We start from the raw sequence: 25,617 nt of genomic DNA, 5'->3' as shown, positions 1-25,617 counted from the left end.
GAAGAAGGCATTTCAAAACTACAATTGCAACAAATCAGGAAAGGTGCAGAAGTAATTTTTTGATGTTTGCAAACAAGCATTTAAGATTCTGAGACAAAATAAATGGAAATACGTCAACAATCAACTGAAGTCAGTGGAAGACAATTTCAAAAATTACAACATGCACAATTTTTACAAAACCTTCGTGAACCAAGTCAAAGGGTTTTCTCCAGGGAATCTTTGCTTTCAGAAACGAGATGGTAAACTGGCCTTAACAAGTAAAGGAAATTGCCAGGAACTAGCCACATATTTTTCACAGCTTTTAAATTGTCCAGAACCTACAGAGAGATTCCCAAAAATGCAGCCAGAAATCACACTAGAAAATTCGTCACCACCAACACAAGAAGAAATTTATTCACACATCAAGAAACTTAAAAACAACAAAGCATCAGGGGAAGACTGAATTGTAGCTGAACTTTTGAAAAATTTAAGCCCAAATTCACTCAGAGAAATTACATAAATAATTCAGAACATTTGGCAAACTGAAAAGCTCCCTGATGACTGGAGGATTACTCTAATCCATCCACTATATTAAAAAAGAAATGACAAATCAGATGCACATATATTATAAGAGGGATCTCTCTTGTATATGTCAGCTATCACGTACAAAATGATCAGCATGTCTCTTTCACAGAACACAAAAGCAATTAGAACCCAAATTAGCTGAATATCAAGCAGGATTTGGACCAAATAGGTCATGTCCCGAACAAATTTTTAACCTCAAAACCATACTCAAAATGCGATCTATTAGACAAAAAAACCCTCGTGTGCACATTTGTAGATTTCAAAAAGGCTTAAGATTCGATCAACAAGTCCTCACTGTTCCAAATTCTACAAGAGAGGGGACTAGATCCCAAAACTCGTGAACTCATAAAACAAACACTGACTGGCAAAAAATCTAAAGTGAAATTTAGGGGTGAAATCTCAGAATCCTTTGACATTCAAACAAGCATGAGACAAGGTGATGGACTCTCTCCTATTCTGTTCAACGTTGTCCTAGACAACGTTATGGAAGAATATGAGAAAGAACTCTAGAAATGTGTTTTAGAAGCCAATCCGACTGGGCTTTCCCAAAGATAACCTCTACATACCTCGTTTTTGCAGATGATCTAGCAATACTAACAGAGGATGATGATACTGCCATTAAACAGCTCGAGATACTTAAAGAAAGTGCAGAAAAGGTGGGACTACAGATATCGTTCGAGAAAACTGAATTCTTATGTTTAAAGACAGACATCAAGAGCCTGAGAACAAAATATGGTACAATTGACAGGGTCCCTTATTTTAAATACCTCGGAGAATTTATCAAACCAACAGGCCTTGAAAAGATCTCACAACAAACTTGTCTCCAAAAAATTAAAAAAGCATTAGTGTTAGTCCCAGACATCTACAACAAAAAAAAACCATGTCAAGACATACAAAAATTGGGCATTACAACACAGTCATGAAACCAGTCCTGTTACACAATTGAAATACTGGCACTCAACAGAAAACATGAACTTGAAGAAATCAAAAAGCCACAAACCTACTACACTGACGTAGCAGGGGGAGAGGTGATACTCCCAGGTGGCGGGTAGGGGGCTCCTTACCGGCTTGTTGGCGGACTTGAGCGAAATAAAAGAGCTCTCGCGGACCAAACACACATCCCCCCGTGCCTGTCATAAGGGGCGACCAAGGGATGATCGAATTAGAACCATATGACAACTTGTAATTAGTACCCTCACACGGGGTACTCCATGGGTCGCCTTTACTTGCGAGTAGTACCATGTTAGATACGCAATAGGTTTGTGATTAGTAGCAACAGAGTGTGAATCAGGGTGGGATTTACAGTACCTGTGATTAGCACCACTACATGCGGAACACCACGGGCTTACATTGCCTGTAATTAGTTCCATTTTGGGTAGTAAAATATCTAACGATGGCAGAAGTAAGGAGGACATAAAATGCAGACTAGCACAAGCAAGGAAGAGTTTTCTTAAGAAAAGAAATTTGCTCACTTTAAACATTGATATCGGAATTAGAAAGATGTTTTTGAAGACTTTCGTATGGAGCGTGGCATTGTATGGAAGTGAAACATGGACGATAACTAGCTCAAAAAGAAAGAAAATAGAAGCTTTTGAAATGTGGTGTTACAGAAGAATGCTGAAGGTGAGATGGATAGATCGAATCACGAATGAAAAGATACTGAGTCGAATTGGTGAGAGGAGATCGATTTGGCTAAATTTGGAAGATAGGAAATTTGACGAGAAGAAGAGATAGAATGATAGGACACATCTTAAGACACCCAGGACTTGTTCAGTTGGTTTTTGAAGGAAGTGTAGGTGGTAAGAACGGTAGGGGTCGACCAAGGTATGAATATGACAAGCAGATTAGAGCAGATGTAGGATGCAATAGTTACGTAGAAATGAAAAGGTTAGCACAGGATAGGGTGGCATGGAGAGCTGCATCAAACCAGTCTATGGACTGATGACTCAAACAACAACATGTGAGAAACACCACGGGTCTGAGCATTGCCTGTGATTAGTACCACTATATGAGCGTCACCGTGGGTTTGCATTGCCTATGATTGGTACCCACTATGTGAGGAACACTATAGGTTTGCGTTGCCTGTAGGTAGTGCTGCAATGTGAGAAACGCCATAGGTCTGCGTTACATGCACGTATTACATTACCTGTGAGTCTACGCTACTTTTGATAAGTACTGCAACATGACAGATACCATTGGTTCTACTTTCCTAGCAATAAGTACCCTTATGAGGAGCCGATAACCTGGATTTTGGACCCCTTTTGACAACATGCATCATCGACTCAGGATACTATTGTTTTACGATAGTTTCTGGGAATGTGGGGCATTGCAGGTCAGATCCACGTATTGTTTTAAATTCATATTGACCCATTCATTCTTCGTCATCACATTTTGAATTCTGGTCAGTGGAAGACTTTGGACTCTTAAATTGTCATTAAATTTCATCTCATTTCGTACCATTAGGGGCCGATGACCTAGATGTTAGGCCCCTTAAACCAACAATTATCATCATTAAATCAAAAAAGAGAGGAAGATCATTAGGAAAATCTTAGGAGCAAGATACACCCAAGACAGTTACAGGTTACAATCAACCAAAACACCAGAAAAGTTCTCAAATATCGAAATTGACATTAGGAAAAGATGAATGAAATTCTTCGTTCATCTCACTAGATTACCAGAAAATCAATTGACAAAAGGGATAATAGATTATGTAACCTCACTGAAGAACTCAACACCCTGAGTTAACGAACTTCAGAATGACCTCAAAAATGCAAACATAAGTTCAACAGACATTCTAGAAAGAGACATCTTTAGACACAAAGTAAACAGTTGGGAAGCTGCATCAGAGCATCACAACAAAAACAGACCAAAGTGGTCAGAAGAACGTAAACAAGCCTTCTCGGAAAGAATGAAAGCTTATTGGTACAACAAGAACAACCCACAGAAGAACTGATTGAGTTATTTGCTTAACGTCCTTCAGTATTGGGAGAATTCGCTACTAATGATGATGATAATTGTATGGCCGCGACTACTGTATGTAGGCATTTGAATTTTATGCCATCTGGCTGCCTGTTCGTGACTTTCACCATTCCATTTTACTCTAGGTCTGCTAGATGGCAGAATAATTTAAATCTCTCTTGAGGATCTGTGGCTGAATTTCAATGAATTTTGTCAAGTAAACACTAAATGTATGACCAGAGATCTTTTAAGTGCTGACATCATTCGGCATGGAGTGTCGAATGGATTTCTTTCTGACCTTCAAAAATCCGACTACCTCTTTGGACTGTGGTTGATCTATCAGGTTTGCTCTTCCTCAAGTTTGGGCTCTACAAATGTTCATAATTTTTGGTTTCAAGAATGGGCTTGCATATTTTCAGGCCATGATATAGCAGACTTATTCCCCTATAGTTTGTACTTCAACCTTTCTTAAGGAATTATTTGGTCACTCTAGTTTCCAGTGTTTGCTGTTCATTTTGGAGCCCTATTGTTGGTTCTTGATTAAGCTAGCATTCTGAGTAAAACATAATATTTTGTTCCTTAAATTGTGAAATGAATTAGAGTAATTGCACTGGAAAGCTATGCCTAACTTGAGTGGAACTACAGTATATTTTAGTAATTTAAAATGTTCTATTGTCTAGAATTTGTACAGGATGTTTAAAGAAATAACATTTTATTTTCATTTATTGTATTGTATTTTTAAATACCTCACTTCTATTACAAATTTTCAGCTCTTGTCAAGATATTATCTTGACACAGCAGTGCTGGTATGGAATGGAAATGGGACTGTAGGAAAGGAACAGATCCAGAAGTTTTTTGAAGACTTGCCAACTTCACAACACACCCTCACTTCTCTGGACTCTCAGCCAGTTTTAGGTTTGTTCTGTTTAGTGAAATCTCTGATTATATAATATATAAGAGTAATCAATTATTACAGTTTCAATGTATGTTAGCCCTTAGATGTTATGTTATTATTTTATTCTGCCCCTCTTTGCTCCTAACATCAAAAAGCATTTTTTCATATATTCACTAGCATTTTCCCGCAGGCTCCATGTGCAGTGTACAACTTGAACAAAGTCGCCACAGGGTGCAATATACAGGGTAAATAAAATGCGTGATAAAGATAACGTTTTAAAATTAAGAAACGAAGAGGAATGCAGGGAATGGAGGAATGAAGTTCTAGATTGTATCTTAGAGCAAAATCCAACTATAAAGTAAGCTATCACAGCAGGCCTTGAAGACTTAAAAAAGTGGTTTTTGAGTACCTCCAGACAGGGCACCACAAAATATGCAGTTGTTGAAGTTTGGCCCACTATTTTTAGGGCACTGCCTCTTACAGAGCTAAAGGGAAGGTTGAATGGGTCATCGTGAACTGATATTTCTATGATTACGGCTGGCCATTCCGTCACGTTTCCAAGAACACGGTGTTATTTTAGAAATATCTCAGAAATGGTTGATTTTCAGGGTCTTAAAATGTCATTTTTGGAGGTACCAAGTTTTCTTTCTCACTTCAAAGCATTGTATTGCTGGATTATGCAAATCATAAATCATACTGGATTAAGTTTCAAAGCAATGATTCACATGTCTAACCAGAGAAATACTTGGGGAAGATTGACCCATGAAGTCGCCATGCCTTTCCAAGGACAAAAGGAATGAGGAGACGTATGTTGAATTCCCAGACGCACATATTGCATTATTATGATTTGTGCAAAATTATGCTGAAGAGCACCCTTGGTGTCATATCTCTTGTCGTATAACTTACTCAAGGCTTGGTGAATGTCTTCAAGGTAAAGACAGTACGATGGTCATACTGGTATAAATGAGCAACAATTTAAAGAAACAAATCATGATCCATTAGTAAAGTATAACCAAGTGCACGTTTGCAATCTACAGACTTGACACAATACATTAAGATATTGTGACTTCATTAACTTTGAGCAGGTTGTTACAAAATGGATAGCAGTGATGTTTTCTTTCGGCTATGTACAGTCTTTGAATACCTTGTTGAAGAGAACATTCCTCTTGCTGAAATTCATCACAGGCTTCAGCGGGCATTTGAAAATATATTATGCACGAGTACTAACAATACTAGAAGATGGGTGAAATGTTTCTAAGGCGGAAGCACAAGCATACAACATCAGCCTCATAGCGGTCGCCTTCAAACTGCTTCCACTCAACATAACCTGGGGAGATTTGACAAAGAATATAGACGTAGGCCTATCACTATGGATTCAACTGTAGCAAAACTTGCAGAAAGACACTGTGTAGGACAGGAAATGAATGCAAGTTTAGGCTATATGTAAGTTTGTAATCACCAAGGCCCACATTTATTGATGGAAAAACACAATGTTCAGGGAAAAAAACATTATTCTAAACCTTCTTCAGCAATATCAAAACAAAGGGGATGATTGTTGGATCTTATGACTGGTGATGAAAGCTGATTCCATCATTATAAACTGGAAAAATAAAACAGATCCTAGAGTAGCACCGTCAGAATTTTCTAATAGGAAAGAAAACAAAAGACAGTGGAATCTGCTGGGAAGTTTCATGTTACACCTCTGTAAATTTAAAATATTTAACAATTACTTCCATTTATATTGATAATTAATTATGTAGCAAATTATAATTATGTTAAATTTATGAAGCCACAATTAATTTCAGGCACATATGTATTCAATTAAGTAACGTACACTTGTGAGCAATTGAATTAGAGATCATTGCCGTTGTGGGGGAAATGGCACTGTGCTCGGCCCAGCGAAATTAATATGAGGACGTCAGACTTTGTACCGGCTGTATGAGTAGCAGTTTATTACAGGACGGGTAAGGCATGAGACTTCAGCGCATTTGAATGCGGCCAGATTGCCGGTGCCAGATGTATTGGCCACACCATCTCTGAAGTTGTGCTGGCACTTGGCTTTTCAATGGCCATTGTATGAAGAGTGTACCGTGAGAGTGTGGATTCAATCAAAATCAAAACCACAGCCACCAGGGTCAACTGTCGTGATATAGGTGGTGTTGACAAAGGCCGTCGACCAGCTCAGACGGTAAGAGCGGGTAGACAGGCCACAATTCAGCAGATCACTTGTCAGCTTAGTTCTGGACAACAACATGTAAGCAGCCATATTGTCTAGAACCATCTCCTGTGATGGGATGCAGAAGCAAGCATCCCACGAGCATATCTCTGCTCAACACCTGTCACAAGGCACTTCAGCTGACATGGCCAATGTAACGCCTATTCGATGCTCTAAGCATGGGAAAAAAAATGTTGTGTAAAGACATGTGAACAAGGAAGCGCGTTCTTTATGTCGTCAGTGGTCATGCACATTAGTTGTGGTGGGCACTGTTCTTATATCATCGGTGGTCATGCTGGTTGTCTTCTGCGCTGGTTCTTAATATTTCGTCGCTCATTTTGAGCGCCAAATATGTTCAGGCACTCTTCATTACTAGGTCAGTCATCATGTGTTACTAGATCTTGACTGAATGGTTATCGCTGAGTAAGTGTTCCTATCTCGACAAGGAAGTTGAAAATAACAACTCCACATTTGGAGCAGAGAACTACAACTGGAAATGTGGACGTTGTTGCAGTAGTACATTGGATCCTGGTGCTGAACAAGATCCAAGGAATGCAATCCATGAGACTTATTCATTTGGTCTTGCTGGTTGACATCTACTATGAGAAATTAGATTAAGTTATAAATAAAATGAAGAAATTATTTTCAAAGTTTAAAGCATGGCTCTTTTGATTATTATTATTATGTCGTTTTGTTTTAATACAAATATTTTTTAAGAAACAACTGTAATATTTGTAACGCAATAACATTTGGTAACATCCATTTCAAGTGTGAAGGAAAAACTACCCCCAAAAAACTAATAGAATACTCGGGAGTAAAATACAGCTTCCGAGCATGAATGAGTATGCTCTAGCTGTTAGATGAGCCAGTGCTACATCATCAATATTTTAAAAAACCCAAGCAAGAACCAAGAAGACTACTACCCAACAACAAAACCAAATAAATGTAATAAAACATAGCCAGAGCAGGGGACCCAATAAAAGAAAGCACACTTACCTTGTGTTAGAATATAGAAATGTGACATCCCAACACAAACAAGGAAGAAACTGCACTGGAACCCAGCTAAATAAAAGGGAAAGAAGGACGGGAGCTAATGAATGTGCACTTGAAGGTAATTTGCCCACCTAAAGTAAATAACTCTCCAATACAATGGAAATCCCAAGAGCAGTTTCATTAAAATAGGTGAAAAGACATAAAAATAAAATATAAATTAATTGCACTGAAAATTACAGTGTCACAATTTAGTTTTAAGACATTGCTTTAGTGTAAGGACATAAAAATTACCATTAATATGTACTGAAAATTACATTAAACAAACTATGATGCATTCGTTTTTAGGTATTGATTCGATGAAAGGACATAAAAATTCTAGTTGATTGTACTGAAAATTACATCAAACAATTTATACTTCATTGTCATAAATTAATTTTAGGAAGTTACCTTTTTATTTCAATAAGCTGAAATACCATATTAGGTACCGGTACCTTATTTGATACATCTCTTTGCATTATTAGCAAAATTAAGTCACGTCAAATATCTTTCAACTATCACTCGTGTGAAGAAGGATTAACATTATCTTCGTATAAACATTTCGCATTAATAAAATTATTCTCAATACCCAGGGAATATTCAGACAATAACTTGTATGACAGAACGAGATTCAGACTCCCGAACAGTGAGATGAAGATAACTACAATGGCATTCCACCCGGAAGCCTGGTACGAGATGAGATAAAGGGATCCGAACATAACGCAACAATAGGCAGATTCGACAAGTTTTTTACCATTTTCGGTCCTTAGTTACCTTAAACCATAATGAAAACGAACATCTTTAAAATAAGTAGAAGGGTCACATCCACTAATAACTTCATCATAACTAGTAGGATTAATATCTGAAGTACTCTTACACAAGTACTTTACGCTTCAACTTCAAATTAGCTCTCAATCTATAAGTCTTAAAATATGGGAAATTAGCATCAATAGGGTCATCAGAAGGGTTCTCCTCAGACCATCCAACCTTTAAACAATCAACACTACCAGGTTCTAAGTTATCAACGACAATTATTACAGTCCACATATCTATGTCATATTCACAAGAAAATTAATGGAAGCTGTAATTGCATTTTTTCTCTAAATACAGTTTTCTTAATAGCAAAAGTCACTAACATGGTCCTGTGACAGTTCATATAATTATATTATATTATACAATGAACAGACGCACACACATGGAATTCTAGTTGAAAGACCTTAACTTAAACAAACATAATGATTTTGAAAGTTAGAATTACGCAATATTGTACGCATGAAAAATAATTATCATAATTACACCCAATTTACAGAAGCTAACAATAACATGAGAAACAGACTAAAACCACTCAATAAATATATATGTGACTTGTTGCGCTGAAAGGGACCTAAAGGCGGTAATGGAAATTTTACAGCAGAGCTGAACAAGTGTGTCTGTGGTGTAAAAGATTGCATATCTGTGTTTTGATTTCTTGAGCTACCTATGGGTCTTCTTAACAAACTAAGTTATGCAGCAGTTCAATTCTTTGCCACTCAATGTCCTGGAAACTTTGAACAATTAGTAAGAAAATTAGTGGAAGCTCTAATAGCATTTTTTTCTCTAAATACAGTTTTCTTAACAGCAAAAGCCATTAACACTGTCCTGCGGTGGTTTCATTGCCGCCATCCTGTATTGCTTTTTAAGATGACTTCTGCATCCTGAATCAGGATCTGATGTTAATTTTTCCCCATCACATTACGTTTTCTCAAAAAAATTCTATATTACATTTATTTCATCACAATTGCTAATGCACTTCTTACGTTGTTGGGAAAAGGGTTGCTTTAATTTAGATTTCCATATTCTTTTATTAATTTATTTTATTAATTCGACGTCCTCCAGCCATCTCATGGTCCTGTATTATCACGCCCAGAGTGTAGAGCCAGCAACACGCGGTTTTGGCTGAGTGGCGTCATTCTCTCATTGTGCTTCGTCCGCAACTGTCCGAGTTGTGTTTCGCTTGCTAGTGAAAAGAGATTTTTGTCTTCATAAGCGTTCTATATGCGCGTGACGCACCGTGATAATATTTTTATTGAACATACATCTATCAACATGCTATTCTGCTATGCATGTGGAAGTTTCGTGCCGATGAGACAGCGGCACAATATAACAGAGTTCGTGAGAAAGACCTACTTTGGCTTGAAACTTGGGAACTAAGACAAGCCGTGGGCACCACATAAGGCTTGTAGAACCTGTATAGAGCAGTTACGGCAATGGGTGAACTGTATGCGAATTGCGTTGCCATTCGGTATTCCAATGGTGTGGCGAGAATCCCCAGACCACAGTACTCACTGCTACTTCTGTTCTGTGAATGTGAAGGGATTTAACAGCAGCAACAAAGGTAACATTGTGTATCCAAGAAATATTCAATCTGCAATTTTACCCGTTCCTCGTGGACCTGATACACCAGTACCACAGCGTCCAGAACATTTACAGGGTTGTTTCTCTTCTGAATCTGACACAGAAATGGCGGGCACTAACTCTGACTGTGATTTCTCCCCTGAATGTGTTGAAAAAGAATAGAGACTCTTCAACCAAAGTGCATTAATTGACTTTGTTCAAGATCTTAGCCTTACAATGGAATCTGACGAGTTACTATGGTCCAGACTTCGTGAAAGGAACATGTTGTCATCAGGGACGATGTACTATTGGTACAGACATCGCGGACAAGCATTTACACTTTTCTTTTATGAAGAGGAAGCCTTGGTTAACTGCAACAACATTCCGGAGGTTATCTTAGAACTAGGAGCACCACAGTATGGCCCTATCGACCGGAGACTTTTCATCGACGCCTCCAAGCATAGTTTGAAGTGCGTCCTTCTTTACAATGAAAACAAACTTGCATCCATTCCCGTTGCTCATTCAGTTATTATGGGAGAAACATATGGAAATCTCAAAATGCTGTTGTGTAAACTGAAGTACCAGGAACACAAGTGGCAAGTGTGTGGTGATTTCAAAGTGATAGGTATTCTGTTAGGTTACAAGGAGGTCACACAAAACACCCCTGCTTTCTGTGTGAGTGGAACAGTCGAGCAAGGTTACATCACTGGACTCAGAAAGAATGGCCATGTAGACAATGGATTGTAGATTCCAAAAACATAAAACAAGAAACTCTTGTTCACAAGAGCAAAATACTCTTACCTCCGCTTCATATCCAACTAAGGCTTATGAAGCAATTCGTTAAGGCCCTAAACAATGAAGGTGAATGCTTTCAGTACCTGTGTCATCGATTCCCAGGCATCAGTAATTCCAAAATCAAGGAGGGTATTTTCACAGGTACAGATTTCAGAAAACTTCTTTCTGATGTTTATTTTGAAGATGTTATGTGCGCTGCAGAGCGATCGGCGGGGACAGCAGTCCGGACTGTGGTCAGAAACTTTCTTGGAAACACAAAGGATTCAGACTACAAACAAATGGTGGATAGATTGCTTGTTTCTTTTGCAAGATTTAGGCTGAAAAAAGAGCTTGAAAGTGCACATGTTACATTCACGTCTGGACTATTTCCCTGCGAACCTAGGAATGCTGAGCGAAGAGCAAGGAGAAAGATTCCATCAGGATCTACAGGAAATGGAACAAAAACATGCTCTCAGATTACTGCTGGTTACTAAAGAGAGAAAGTCCAACTACTCCTCACACATGAAAAACAAGGCGAAGGCGTTTCTTAAACTAAGGTAGGACATTATAAAATTGAAACCGTAGACATTATAAGGCTTAACACGTAGTAAATTTTGGTCCATTTGCCTGTGTTTTTCTACAGATCTGTTAACAAATACAATACATATCTCTATATTATGTTCATAAGTATACCAGTGTAAGATACGAGTGTTCAGATGGGTGAAAATAATAAAGAAGCGTTCTTTACATGTGATAATAGTAATCTTGCATGTGCGCGTGCTGCATATTTATCAAATTTTTATTTTGAATTTGCACAAAAACCTGATATGATTGGGGAAAACAGACTTCAGTTCCAGAATCAGCATGCCTGAAATATAAAAGACCACTATGTAAGCTTCATGCAATGATTGGAAAGTTTGAATTCGCAGGTCAGTGTAATTAATATCTTCTGAAGTATTGGACCTAGAAGCATGAATTCTTTGTTTTAAATGATCAGTAACTTATGCCAATTTTAGAACCTCAAAAATGAAAATCCAACTAGGTCCCTTTCTGCACAATGGGTCTTATATGATGACTGCTCGTGCGTATTAATGATATTTAAAATAAGCAAATCTGAGTAACGGTTTACATGAGCCACAGAAAAAAATCACATCTCACAACATATGTGAGTACATGGGGGTAGTGGAGCTCTTTGAATCCGATTATGTGGTGTAGCTTAGCCATTACAGTAGCTTCAAAGCTACAAATCTGCTGTAATTATTACTTGTTCACTGAGAAGTTAACCATCTTTAAATGACCTTAAAAATCTTGAAAGGTTTAGGTGGAGCAGTTCAGTATCCACTTACTTGTTCTAGTGCCAAAGTTTTAATGAAAGAGAAACTCACCTTATAAGGTAAACCAGTTTGTTAAATATTCCTTACCATGTTATTAAATAAAGCGCAACATCTATTAACAGTACTGCATATTCTCTGAAAAGAAGGAGATAAAACATCCTAGGGTAAATGAAAAGCCCAATCCTCACACAAAGTTTTCACTTTTTTCAATTATATGGGAGCTCTCACGCTGCAAGCACATGTCCGACTCCTCATTCCCTTGACCTCTACTCAAACGGCAGTTAAACATCACATACCTGCCAACCCTTCCGATTTACCCGGAAACTTTCTGGTTTTTAACTTGTCTTCTGATTTTCCGCTTTATTTTTACTTCTTCCGATTTTTTAGTAATATAACCTCTAGTACGACCAATATTCTTCCCCTGGGGTGAAGGATAAATTCTTATGTGCTTGTGTAATTTACCAAACTTCATTTTCAAGCGTATTTATATGATACTTTATTTCGTGAGTGTTTCGTCCGTCGCCTTCGTGTATTGAAATAATAACATTAAGTTATTTATTAGACCACCTAATCAATACAAAATCGTCTTGGATGATTTACATAAATTTGTTAGCTAATAGTGGGACATGTTTCGCCTTCCCTGAAGGCATCATCAGCCATAGTCTTAACCTTAAATTAAAAATAAGCGTCTAAATAACATGTAGTGATGAAATGAATTTTAAAAATCTTGAAGAGATTTGAAGTAGAATAACATTAAAAATAACAATGATGGTTTGAAAATACAATGTGATGAGATACAATAGTGGAAGTATTAACAAAATTAACATTAGAAGGCTGCTAAAATAAGTACAATGGATAAAACAACAGATTGTTATACAACAAGTAGTAAGATTGCATAAAAGTAAAGTTGATAGTCATGGCGGTTATAATTAGACGATGGCGAAAAATCTTATATAATCAAAGTAAAGAGGAGAGAATAAAAGTCAAAGTTAGTCGAGAGATCCAAAGTTCATCATGATCTTGAAGATAAAAGACGAAAGTCAGATGCATATGGTGAAGTTGTAGAACACGTTGAGGATATGAAGTAGGTGAATAGAAGTTGAAGAACAGTTTCAAATAGGATCACTATGGACCATCTCAAAATTTGAAGTGATGTTCAAATGTTGTAAATTGTGAGTTTGTAGATATTTTGAGATGGTCCATAGTGATCCTATTTGAAACTGTTCTTCAACTTCTATTCACCTACTTCATATCCTCAACGTGTTCTACAACTTCACCATATGCATCTGACTTTCGTCTTTTATCTTCAAGATCATGATGAACTTTGGATCTCTCGACTAACTTTGACTTTTATTCTCTCCTCTTTGCTTTGATTATATAAGATTTTTCGCCATCGTCTAATTATAACCGCCATGACTATCAACTTTACTTTTATGCAATCTTACTACTTGTTGTATAACAATCTGTTGTTTTATCCATTGTACTTATTTTAGCAGCCTTCTAATGTTAATTTTGTTAATACTTCCACTATTGTATCTCATCACATTGTATTTTCAAACCATCATTGTTATTTTTAATGTTATTCTACTTCAAATCTCTTCAAGATTTTTAAAATTCATTTCATCACTACATGTTATTTAGACGCTTATTTTTAATTTAAGGTTAAGACTATGGCTGATGATGCCTTCAGGGAAGGCGAAACATGTCCCACTATTAGCTAACAAATTTATGTAAATCATTCAAGACGATTTTGTATTGATTAGGTGGTCTAATAAATAACCTAATGTTATTATTTCAATCTAATATCATCAATACGGACCAAAAATGATATTTATTACATGTAATGCCTTCGTGTATCTCGTTTCCCGCTCACCACAGCAGCGCGTGCACTTGATACAACTGGGGATTCGGGGCGGCGATTGTCCTGCAAGCAAGAGGCTAGCGCGCGCTAACGACACAGTTAATTGGGACGAAAGACTGAGTTTGTTATTGTGTTGTTCGCGCGCTGTTAACTTCGTTTCTGTGCGTAGTTTCGTCGGAGTTGTAGGCCACGTGTTTTTTCTTACATTTCTATGATTTCCCCCTCCGTGAAAGTCGTATGTTAATGGGACATATTGAATTGTTTTGTATATGATAGTTTCGCGTATTTAAGTGCATAATTTTAATGAGTTGAATGTTGTTAAGGGGATTGTGTCGGTGGCAGTTTCTGGCATTTTCTTTTCTCGTTATGGCAAAAAAATGACAAACGTTATCTCCAAGTGTTCACAGATACCTGTAAATTTCCGTTCATTTTACCGTCTGATAAAGGAAATACGAGGGCAGATCAGAAAATAACTTGCACTTCCCATTTATGGCCGTTTATTACACCACCTATCCAACAGCAACACGACTATAACGACATACACTGTAACGTCACTTTTCCACATAGTTTCCAAGAGACTCCAAACATTTGTGCGAACGCACAACCAGCTTGTCAATGCCGGATGCATAGAAATTTCCTCCAGCGTTCTGCAACCACACAGAGACAGCGGCCTTCACCTCTTCATCGGTCTGGAAACGTTGATCACAGAGCTCCATTTTGAGCTTACCGAACAGATGAAAGTCACATGGCGCTAGGTCGGGACTATAGGGTGGTTGTTGCCAGACCTCCCACTTGAAACACTGCAGCAGTTCTCTCGTTTGGCGGGCTTTGTAAGGTGTTGCATTATCGTGCAACAAAATCACACTGGCACTCAATTTCCCCTGGTGCTTCTCTTTAATCACTTTACGCAACCGGTGCAACGTTTGACAATACGACGACACGTCAATCGTCGTTCCTTTCGGCATGAATTCCCCGTGCAGCAAACCTGTTCGGTCTCATTTTAGAGTTGCTTACTCGTGTTGAACAAGGCCTAGCTCTTCCCACAGTCCACGAAATGTACTTCATTAAGTGCAAAGGGAAGGCCAACATAATGTACATTACATCATTTATTCACAAAACTATTTACACTGTACAAAATATACATTAGGACGCCGTGGTCCATGTTGTAGCGCACAAACACAATACCATTACCCACGCTCGTCCAAGTCTCGGAACTCACTGACCCGGTGAGGCGTGTGAGACTCTGTCCCCATTCCACTGGGGCTGTAGCAGTCTGATTGTGCTGACCTCTGACGAAAAAAAACGCATGGCGTTCAACATACCGCCCACCTAATTTATATTTAAATTACAAACATAAATATTATTATGAACAATAAAAATTAGCACTCACACTGAAAAAGTCAAATGAAAAAACCAAAGTTTTAGCACACAAAAGATTACACATTTTCACTAATTACACTTTTTCACTATATACAGTTTCAACCTCTTCTGGGAAGACACAAAGTTTTGCAATTGGCCGTTTGAAGGTCTCCTTGGGAGTGCGAATAGTGGCAACTCGCACCAAGCCGTTAGCACCTGCGTGCGTATCTACCACGATCCCTGTTTGCCGCACGAGAGGTGGCAAGTTGTCTTCCTTGAGAAGAACCAGAGTTCCAGGTTGAAGGTTGACCCTTCCTTTTTGACCACTTAGACCGCTGCTGGAGTTGACATAGATAGTCCCTTGACCATCGCTTCCAGAAGTACTGTCTGCAACGCTGAAGTAGTTGCCACCTGGACAGACAAGAACCTGAAACTGTAAGTAAATCTGGCTCTGGGATGGTTGTGAGAGGTTCTCCAATCAGGAAGTGACCGGGAGTCAGGAATGAATAGTCATCAGGATTATCAGACAATTTGGTTATTGGTCTCGAATTCAGGCATGCCTCAATCTCGACTAACAACGTGGACATTTCTTCAAAAGTCAGTACAAGATTTCCTGCAACCTTTTTCAAATGGGACTTAGTAGACTTTATGCCAGCCTCCCACAGCCCACCAAAATGAGGGGCATGCGGTGGAATAAAATGCCACTGGATTCCACATTGAGATGCGAAGTCATCCACCTTCCTCTGGTGTACTTGAGATCTGAAAAAGGTGTGAAGCTCCCGTAGCTCGTTTCTTGCTCCCACAAAGGTACTTCCATTGTCGCTGTAGATATTTTGGCAGATACCCCGACGCGATGTAAATCTACGCAGAGCAGCTAGGAACGCATCAGTAGACAGGTCAGAGACAAGTTCAAGATGGATCGCCTTGGTAGCCATGCAGATGAATCGAGCAATATAACATTTTAGCTTTGTTTTGCTCTTACGAGTCCCTTGCTTAATGTAAAGTGGACTCCCATAGTCAACTCCGCAGTTCAAAAATGGTCTGTTGGGTTCTACCCTGTGGTGTGGGAGCTGACCCATGAGTTGAGTTGATGTACTTGCCTTCAACTTGTAGCAAGGGAGACACTTGTGTGTTATGTGCCTAATGACAGACTTACCATAAGGTATCCAATATCGTTGTCTAATGGTTGCAAGCAAAAGTTGGGTCCAGCATGCAGAAGTCGCATGTGCTCACACATTACTAACAACCTGGTCACATGATTAGGTGGTAGGATGATGGGATGTTTTTGGCTGTACGGAGCTTGAGATTGTTCCAATCTGCCGCCCACCCTAAGCATCTGGTTTGCATCTACAAAGGGATGAAGAGACTTCAACTTGCTGTCCTTTGCGATCGGTCTGCCAAGTCGCAGATCTTGAAGCTCCTTACCATATTCTCGTTCTTGGGCAGTACGAATGATCCTGTGCGATGCCTCTTGAAGTTCTACTACAGACAGACTTCCCACCTGTCTCCTTGAAGCAGCAAGCCTGAGGTTGTTCATGTATCTCAGCATGAAGGCCATGACTCTCACCAGCCGTTGGACGAAATCTTCAAGGAAATGACTGACAACAAGTAAGCAAACAGCTGGTTTCCGTTGCTCTGGTACGTCAGTGAGTTCGGAAGTTTTCTTCATGTCGCCAACAGGCCAGGTTGACGGTGGCTGGTAGAGCCAGGATGGTCCCGCCCACCATAACAGATTGTCTTGAAGAAGATGTGGTTCAATCCCTCTCGAAATGATGTCAGCTGGATTGTCCTGTGACGTCACATGGTTCCATTGTTCTACAGATGAAAGTTGTTGTATCTCAGACACTCGGTTACCAACAAACATTTTCCAAGATGCGGGCTCTCCTGCAAGCCAAGCTAGTACTATGGTAGAATCAGTCCAATAGTAGTTTTGTTCAGTTTTGAGGTTAAGTGCAGTTTTAACCTTATCCATTAATTTTACAAGGAGTAATGCACCACATAGTTCAAGTCTAGGGAGGGAAATCTGTTTTCAGTGGTGCTACTCTGGATTTGGAGCTTAACAGCACTACTGTTACATTATCCTTGACATCTATACTCCGTAGGTAAACAGATGCTGCAAAGGCCCTTTCTGAAGCATCAGCGAATCCATGTAACTCATATTGTTTCATCTCTCCGTCTCCCGTCACTCTTCGAGGGATGCGAATGTCGTTGAGTGATGGCAAATGTGCATGAAACTGTTCCCAAGTAGTTAATAGCTCAGGAGGCAAACTCTGATCCCAGTCCACCTTCGTCTGCCATACGTGTTGCAAGAAAATTTTACATTTTATTATTACTGGACCTAAGAGGCCCAAAGGATCAAAAATGGATGAAATACAGGATAACACACTACGTTTTGTCCAGGTTGTGGTCTTCTGGGTGTGACTGGTAGCTACAAACTGGAAGATGTCCTTTTGAGAATGCCACAGTAGTCCCAAGGCCTTAATGGTACCCTCTTCCTTGTCATCCAGACTCCAGGGCAGTTGTGATTCTTGGTGCTCAAGAGGTATGTGCTCTAAAAGAGTGGGATGGTTAGCACACCATTTACGAAGAGGAAAGCCTGCACTACTGAGTAGTTCGATCAGCTCTTGTTGCAGACTGAGTGCATCTCCAATGGTATCTGCTCCACTCAGAACATCATCAACATAGAAGTCTCTTCGTAATGTCTCCGACTCTCTTGGGTATTGCAGTGCACCATCGTTGGCAAGTTGTACCAGGCATCTCGTGGCTAAAAAAGGCGCTGCTGAGGTACCATAAGTTACAGTGGAAAGTCGATAAATCTGGATAGGTTCATTCGGAGATGAACGCCATACGATGCGTTGCAGATCGTGGTCATCAGGATGAACTAGAATTTGCCTGTACATTTTTGTAACATCTGCAGTGAAGGCATACTTATGTGTTCTAAATCTCAAGATGATAGAATACAAGTCTTCTTGCACCGTAGGTCCAACCATAAGATATCGTTCAGTGAGTAGTTACTAGTAGTTTTAGCAGAGGCGTTGAAGACGACTCTGACTTTAGTGGTAGTGCTGGACTGCTTAATTACAGCATGATGTGGCAGGTAATATGTTGGCTTATTGGTTTGCGTTGTCACCATGTGATGAAGATCAGCATATTCTGTCATGAACTCAACATAATCCTTCTTCAAGTCTGGTTGGCGATGTAACCGCTGTTCAATTTGACTGAGGCAACGAGTGGCGTATTTAAATGAATCCCCAAGTTCCTCATGGTGTGGTTTAATAGGCAGTCTTACAACATATCTTCCGGTGCTATCCCTAGTAGTGTTGTTCACAAAGTGTTCTTCGCACTGACTTTCTTCCTTAGAACGCGGGGGAGACATCTTTACTTCCTCTTGTTGCCAAAATCATTCGACCTGTACATGCAGACCTAGGAATTTCATTTTTGTCCGTATTGAACTGAGAAAGGATGATAGGAAAAACTTAAAACGGTCCACCTTTTCAATACTCTTGTCGAGCTGAATACCGGACCTGTGAAGATTACAAGATTATTATTATTTTGTGCATCTACAGAATGGTGTGTTAATGAAGCTATGTAATATAGAGAGAAACTTCCAAAGGTGGTTAAATGAAGAAGTTATATCATGTTCAAGATCATGCTTCCACATCTCTGCACAGTATTTAAAATACAATTTACCGTTGGTCTTTTATAGCTATTGTTGAGAGTTAAGGAGAATTTCCTGTTATGTATGTTTATCAGGAACTCAAGGGAGACTTCATTAGTTAGTCAGATCATAGAAAGAATGATGAACTCTTCTCAGAAGAACTCTTAAGGTTTCACCTTACTTTTTCCTGCCTGCTGGCTCTTTAGAAGTGTGTGCGCGCGCGTTTTGTGTTCAGGAATCATTCAAGGCAAATATTTTCGCACTGCAAGTTATGTGGTTAAGCTTATTTTTAATATGTATAACTTGCTTTCTCAACGATGCATGTGTTTCTACATTCATCCCTGTTTTTATCTCCTCGTAAGATGTGTGTTATTTAATGCAACACCTTGTATAAAAAACTGGGTTATATGAAGGAGTTATATCATGTTCAAAATCATGCTTTCACGTCTCTGCACAATATTTAAAATAAAAATGTTACCGTTGGTCTTTAGAGCTATTGTTGAGAGTGAAGGAGAATTTCCTGTTGTGTATGTTTATCAGGAACTCAAGGGAGACTTCATTAGTTAGTCGGAACATAGAAAAAATGAGGAACTCTTCTCAGAAGAACTCTTAAGGTTTCACTTTACTTTGTCCTGCCTGCTGGCTCTTCAGAAATGTGTGCGCGTGTGTTTTTATATACAGGAATCGTTCAAGAAGAACACTTTCGCACTGCAAGATGTGTGGTTAAGGTTATTTTTAATATGTATAACTTTTGTTTTCTCAACGATTCATTTGTTTCTATATTCATCCCTGTTTTTATCTCCTTGTAAGATGTGTATTGTTTAATGTAACGCCTTGTGTAATATAAATGCCTACATCTTGCCTATTTCCCACATTTTGGCTGATGATGACGCAAACACAGCGTCGAAACTAGTTCCAAGTGCAAATACATGTTATAAATAAATATAACATTTTTGTATTGAAAAGGTGGACCGTTTTAAGTTTTTCCTATCATCCTGTACATGCAGTTCATTGCTGCGCACAAGACAAGACATTACTTTTTTGCTGGTAGACTTTAGAGAGTGTGATGGTATCTTGCCTGATAAGATCCAACCAAATTCAGTTTCCTGTAGTACAGGATGATTTTCTCTCGTGAGTTGACCACGACGCAGTATGTCAAAAAACACAGAGGCCCCCAGTAGTAAATCAACTTCACCTGGTGTACTAAATTGAGGATCCGCCAAGGGAATGTCCTGTGGTAGCTGCCAGTCAGACGTGTCAAGCTGTACTGTAGGGAGCTGACCAGTTATGCGAGGAAGTACAGCACAAACAATAGGGATAGTGTAGTCTGTGACCCTGGATGTAACTTGGATTTGACAAATATGTGATGATTCAGTTGCCTTAGTATCACTAATTCCCATTATAGGCATTGAGTGCCGACTCAATTCAATCCCTAAGTGATCTGCCAAACACCTGGACATGAAATGCATTTGAGATGCACTATCAAGTAGCGCTCGACACCGATGTGCATTTCCACGTTTGTCTGTAACCACCACGAGAGCTGTTGACAATAGAACTTCTACACGAGTATAGTTGCTCTTCACAGCACAGTAGGTTTGCTGCTGAATCTGGTTGGTTTCTGATGTAGTAGAAGCATTGTAGGAAGTACTCTGTTCCTTGTGCAAGAGTATGATGTCTATTATTGCAGATTCAACAATTTCCTGAACTACACTCCTTTAAAGTATGATTAGCACCCAGACAGTTAAAACAAAGTTTACACTTCTTGGTGAAATCTATTCTATTTCCAACGCTGGCTTCACGAAACTTAGGGCATTTTGTTAGGGTGTGAGAAGCCTTACAAAACTCACAATGAGTTGCTGTTGTGACAAAGGACTTCTTACTGCTCTTATCACCACCATGTTTGGATACGACCTGTTGCTTGTCGCTTTGGTGTTTTTCAGGGTTGATTAGCTCCAGAGTTTGACAACTATTCTCCAAGAAAGCTACTAAATCCTTCAAGCGAGGGAACTTCTTATCTGAGGATTTAACTTCCCACTGTTTTCTTAGACCGAGGCTGATTCGATCTAGCACTAAGCGAGATAACAAAATTTCATGCAGGTTGCTCAGCAGTTGATTTAGCAACACTCTTAAATCCTTAGCTGATTCTGTTTTAACTGACGGAAGATCTAGCAGTTGCTTAACGTGTAGGTCTACAATCTATTTGGGGTTATTATATCTCTGAAAGATTAATTCCCAAGCTACCTTGAAATTGCTTTCAGTGACAGGCAAGCTTTCAATTAATTTATGAGGTTCTCCCGATAACCATGATAGTAGGTAATAGTACCTCTGTATGTCTGTTAAGGCATGATTATTAATTACTAGGCTCTGGAAGGTATCTCGAAAATGAATAAATTCAGAAATAATTCCTGTAAATTTTGGCAGTGAAATTGTAGGGAGTCTTACTTCATGTATGCTACTAGTTTTTGAAGAACTAGATGTTGCGGGGGAAGTTGCACTCGAATTTGCATTCAACAGAGTTTCCATCTTAGATTCTATTTCTAGGATGAGTTCTTCAATGGATTCCCTATCTGCATCATGAACTTCTTCGGTATCGCTAATTTCTAACTGGGTTTGAACATCGTTGTATTCCTCCTTACTTGAACATAGCAGCCTTTGCCTAACTCGAATATCATTCAAATTTGAGCCTTCATTCAATGTACTGACAAAACTAGCTATACGCTTTATACGAGACTTAATAACTGCTCTCTTTTTTATGAGACCTTTTCGCTGGACAGGATCCATGGTGAAGGATAACAAGAAATAATGGATATATTATAAAGGACTGGGAATGCCAGACTACTTACAGATCAGGAGGATGTATCCTTCCACAGCAGGGCTGAAAACCAAAGAGCACTGCACGGCTGGGATGCACTCTGGTGGTCACTTCTGGAACTACTGCTATGGATCTGGATTACTACTCCTTGGAATCTCTACCAATTGTGTTGGCAAGACTGTATTCGTCCGCGCAAGATGGCGGCAACACACGCTTCAATCTCGAAATTTAAAATGAATGATAACTGTATTAGAACTCAGTTAATCACATCACAAGTCACTGTGTTTCATGTAGAAAATGGTTGTGAATCACATACACGGCACGTTAGTTGAAGTACTTTGTACTTTGCTGCGCAGTACCTAGCATGTGGGTGGTTGTTAAGTTTGGCGGTAAAACGAACACATTCGTACTTTACACAAATGTAAAATCTTGTAAATAAACTGTAATCACTAATAGGCCTAAATGCGCAGATTATGAGATGTAATATCGTCACTGAATCACATCCGGCCCGAAGGACTAAAATGTTCGGTCTCGTTTTAGAGTTGCTTACTCATGTTGAACGAGGCCTAGCTCTTCCCACAGTCCACGAAATGTACTTCATTAAGTGCAAAGGGAAGGCCAACATAATGTACATTACATACTTCCTTTATTCACAAAACTATTTACACTGTACAAAATATACATTAGGACGCTGTGGTCCATGTTGTAGCGCACAAACATAATACCATTACCCACGCTCATCCAAGTCTCGGAACTCACTGACCCGGTGAGGCGCGTGACTCTGTCCCCCTTCCACTGGGGCTGTAGCAGTCTGATTGTGCTGACCTCTGACGAAAAAAACACATGGCGTTCAACAAAACCCTCCATGTCAAAGAACGCTGTCGCCATAACCTTACCGGCTGAAGGTTGAACCTTGGCCTGCTTTCATTGGACAGTAGGCAATGGTATGATGATAAACGGGGTTAAAAGTCAGGTTGTGAGTTTCACAAATAGGAAAAGTCCTCTCAGTTTTAATTACTGGGTCCACCTATCACCCGGCGACCCCAGGTTTATTTCCTGGCCAGGTCAGGTTTTTAAAATTGTAATGATTAATATCCCTGGCCTGGGGACTGGGTGTTTGTGATGTCCTTAATCTTCCTTTCCTCACACACAACATTCCACACTACCGCCATTCCAATTTTCGCAGGTTCATACAATATGGTGCCAGTAGGGGCAAAAGATCCACATGCGTCGACGCCCCGAACAAATAGTATTAAAAATATAAAAAGAAAAAATTTAAAAAAATTATCCACTATATTACACCAGAGAAGTAAAGAGACTAAGAAGGAGGTGCAGATTGGAAAGAATAGAGTTAGAAATGGCTGTGGAAGTGAGGAGAAATTGAAGGAACTTGAAATTGAATCTAGCAAAGAAGTCAGCTTAGGATAACATGATGGCAAGCATAATTGGCTTTCATACAAATTTTAGTCAAAAATGGAAGAGTATGTATAGGTACTTTAAGGCAGAAACGGGTTCCAAGAAGGATATTCCAGGAATCATTAATGAACAAAGGGAGGATCTTCAAAAGGTAGAAGTATTCAGTCAGCAGTATGTAAAGGTTGTTGGTCGAAACTAGTCCATTGATAACATATTGTAATGTATTTATAGACATTGCAATTATTGTACTGTATTGAGTAGGTGGAATAAACTTTGTAAAATTATATGTAATCTTAATTCAATACGGAACCAATTATGAAATACATAATTTTGAATTAGATAAGTCAGTCGCGATACAGTCCAATTGACCTCCTGAATCCAGGATATCTGCTATATCTTGCTGGAATCCTACAAGTTGAGCTTCAGTGGAATAACCTTACCTAAACCCAAACTGCCTTCTGTCAAACCAGTTATTAATTTTGCAAACATGTCTAATATAATCAGAAAGAACGCTTTCCCGAAGCTTACATGCAATGCATGTCAGACTTACTGGTCTGTAATTTTCAGCTTTATATCTATCACCCTTTCCTTTATACACAGGGGCTACTATAGCAACTCTCCATTCATTTGGTATAGCTCCTTCATGCAAACAATAATCAAATAAGTACTTATACGGTACTATATCCCAACCCATTGTCTTTAGTATATCCTCCGAAACTGTATCAATTCTAGCTGCTTTTCTAGTTTTCAACTTTTGTATCTTACTGTAAATGTCATTGTTTTCATATGTAAATTTTAATACTTCTTTAGTATTAGTCACCTCCTATATCTGGACATTATCCTTGTAACCAACAATCTATGAACAGAAAGGTCCCTTACTCAATATACTGGAAAACATTTATATAGATATTGACCAATATCCTTCATGTGTTGCATCATTTAAGTTGGTAGCTCCAGACATTCCCTTGCCACCTTCTCCCATTTTGACAAGATGGGGATCCTGGGTTGAATCCTGCAACTATTACTGCCAGAACTTCAACATTGTGATTCATTGATAGCAGTGAAGCCACTTCAATTGGACTAGCCCAGGAATTAATGTCCAATTCTGACATTTCAGGTCAACTTTCATACATCAAATCAAATTTTGGTTTTCTTCCTACCAATATAACTGCTTTGGAGCAATCAGAAGTGCCACTAGTGAAGCAGGTAGAACTAGTGCAAATAACTGTGAATTAATGTTGTTTGTGTAAAGAAATTATTTAAACTGACTGCACCAGGCACAAATATGTAGTACGTAGATTTTACCGTTAGGTATACGTCTGTGGACTGTGCATTTGTTTACCTGAAACAGTATATAAAAGACTGATACTGATTTATTTAGGGTATAATTTAAAACGTTATATTGTTTCATCTTTGGTATAAAAAAAGGTATGAAACCTTACTGTATTCTGAGATTTACTTTTTTTATTCCAGTTAAGTAACATAATTACGAATGATGAAATTTCAAAAAGAAATGGTTCCATCATTCTCAAATACTTCACGAGTACTCCGTGATCTAAGGTGAAGCTACTCTAACTCTAAATTAGATAGATGGCTCTTAAAACTAAAAAATATGAGGATTTTGTTAAATCATTTATAAGGTTTTTTATTCTTAAATAATTATTTTCCAGAATCTATTATTAATGCATTCTTTTCAAACGTGAATTGATGTACATTGCTGAAATTTCTAAGATACGATAGAAAGCTGTTGATTTCATGCTATGTACTAAAGAGGACTAATTGTAAAGTAACTTTTCTGTATAAAATTCAGGGAACTCGATCGTCAAAAATTATCACTGTTTCACCCCAGTATGACCTGGGCTCATCACTTGGATACCGCACCTTTCCAAGACACTGGCTGGCTGGCACGCCAGTAGCGACACCACTGCAAGCTATTGTGTGATAACCATAAATGCAGTGCTACAATTGAGTTTCCTGAATTTTATTTAGCTACCTCAATCGGATGCCTTTGCTAGCGAGATGTAGTGTTTACAGTGCACTATGTCTTCTGGTATGGGCTATATCAAATCTGTTACTTTCATTGACCTGTCTCAGTCTCATCCTTGGCTTTGACAATATGAAAGTGACTGAGGTACGAGTGATGCTAGTAATACCATTCCTTATGCAGCCAGTCCCTGTTATGTATGGTGTGAAAATATTGCTCATAGGGTCGGTTGGTGCATGCATTTCAGTGGGCTTGGCAGACTGATATGTAATAGCAACGGCTGGCTCGGTGAGGAAAGCAACGGGAAACTACCTCGCTCCTCATTTCCCTAGTACGCCTCTTCAGTGACGCCTAGGCTGTTTATGACAGCTGTTGGCGGAGCTAC

At 38.9% G+C, this 25,617-nt stretch overlaps 1 protein-coding gene across 2 annotated transcripts in view; it reads left to right on the top strand.

Annotated features, from left to right (window-relative positions):
• Nxt1 (NTF2-related export protein 1) overlaps nucleotides 1–25,617 on the top strand; it is a 55,229-nt gene that overhangs the window by 25,883 nt on the left and 3,729 nt on the right. For both annotated transcript variants that reach the window (XM_067146978.2, XM_067146979.2), the window contains exon 3: nucleotides 4,293–4,437. In XM_067146978.2, the coding sequence (XP_067003079.1) occupies nucleotides 4,293–4,437 (145 nt within the window). The remainder of the gene's footprint in view (nucleotides 1–4,292; nucleotides 4,438–25,617) is intronic.

Source organism: Anabrus simplex, chromosome 5, assembly GCF_040414725.1.
Source record: "Anabrus simplex isolate iqAnaSimp1 chromosome 5, ASM4041472v1, whole genome shotgun sequence".
Lineage (NCBI taxonomy): Eukaryota > Metazoa > Arthropoda > Insecta > Orthoptera > Tettigoniidae > Anabrus > Anabrus simplex.
This window is presented reverse-complemented; position numbering and strand designations above follow the sequence as displayed.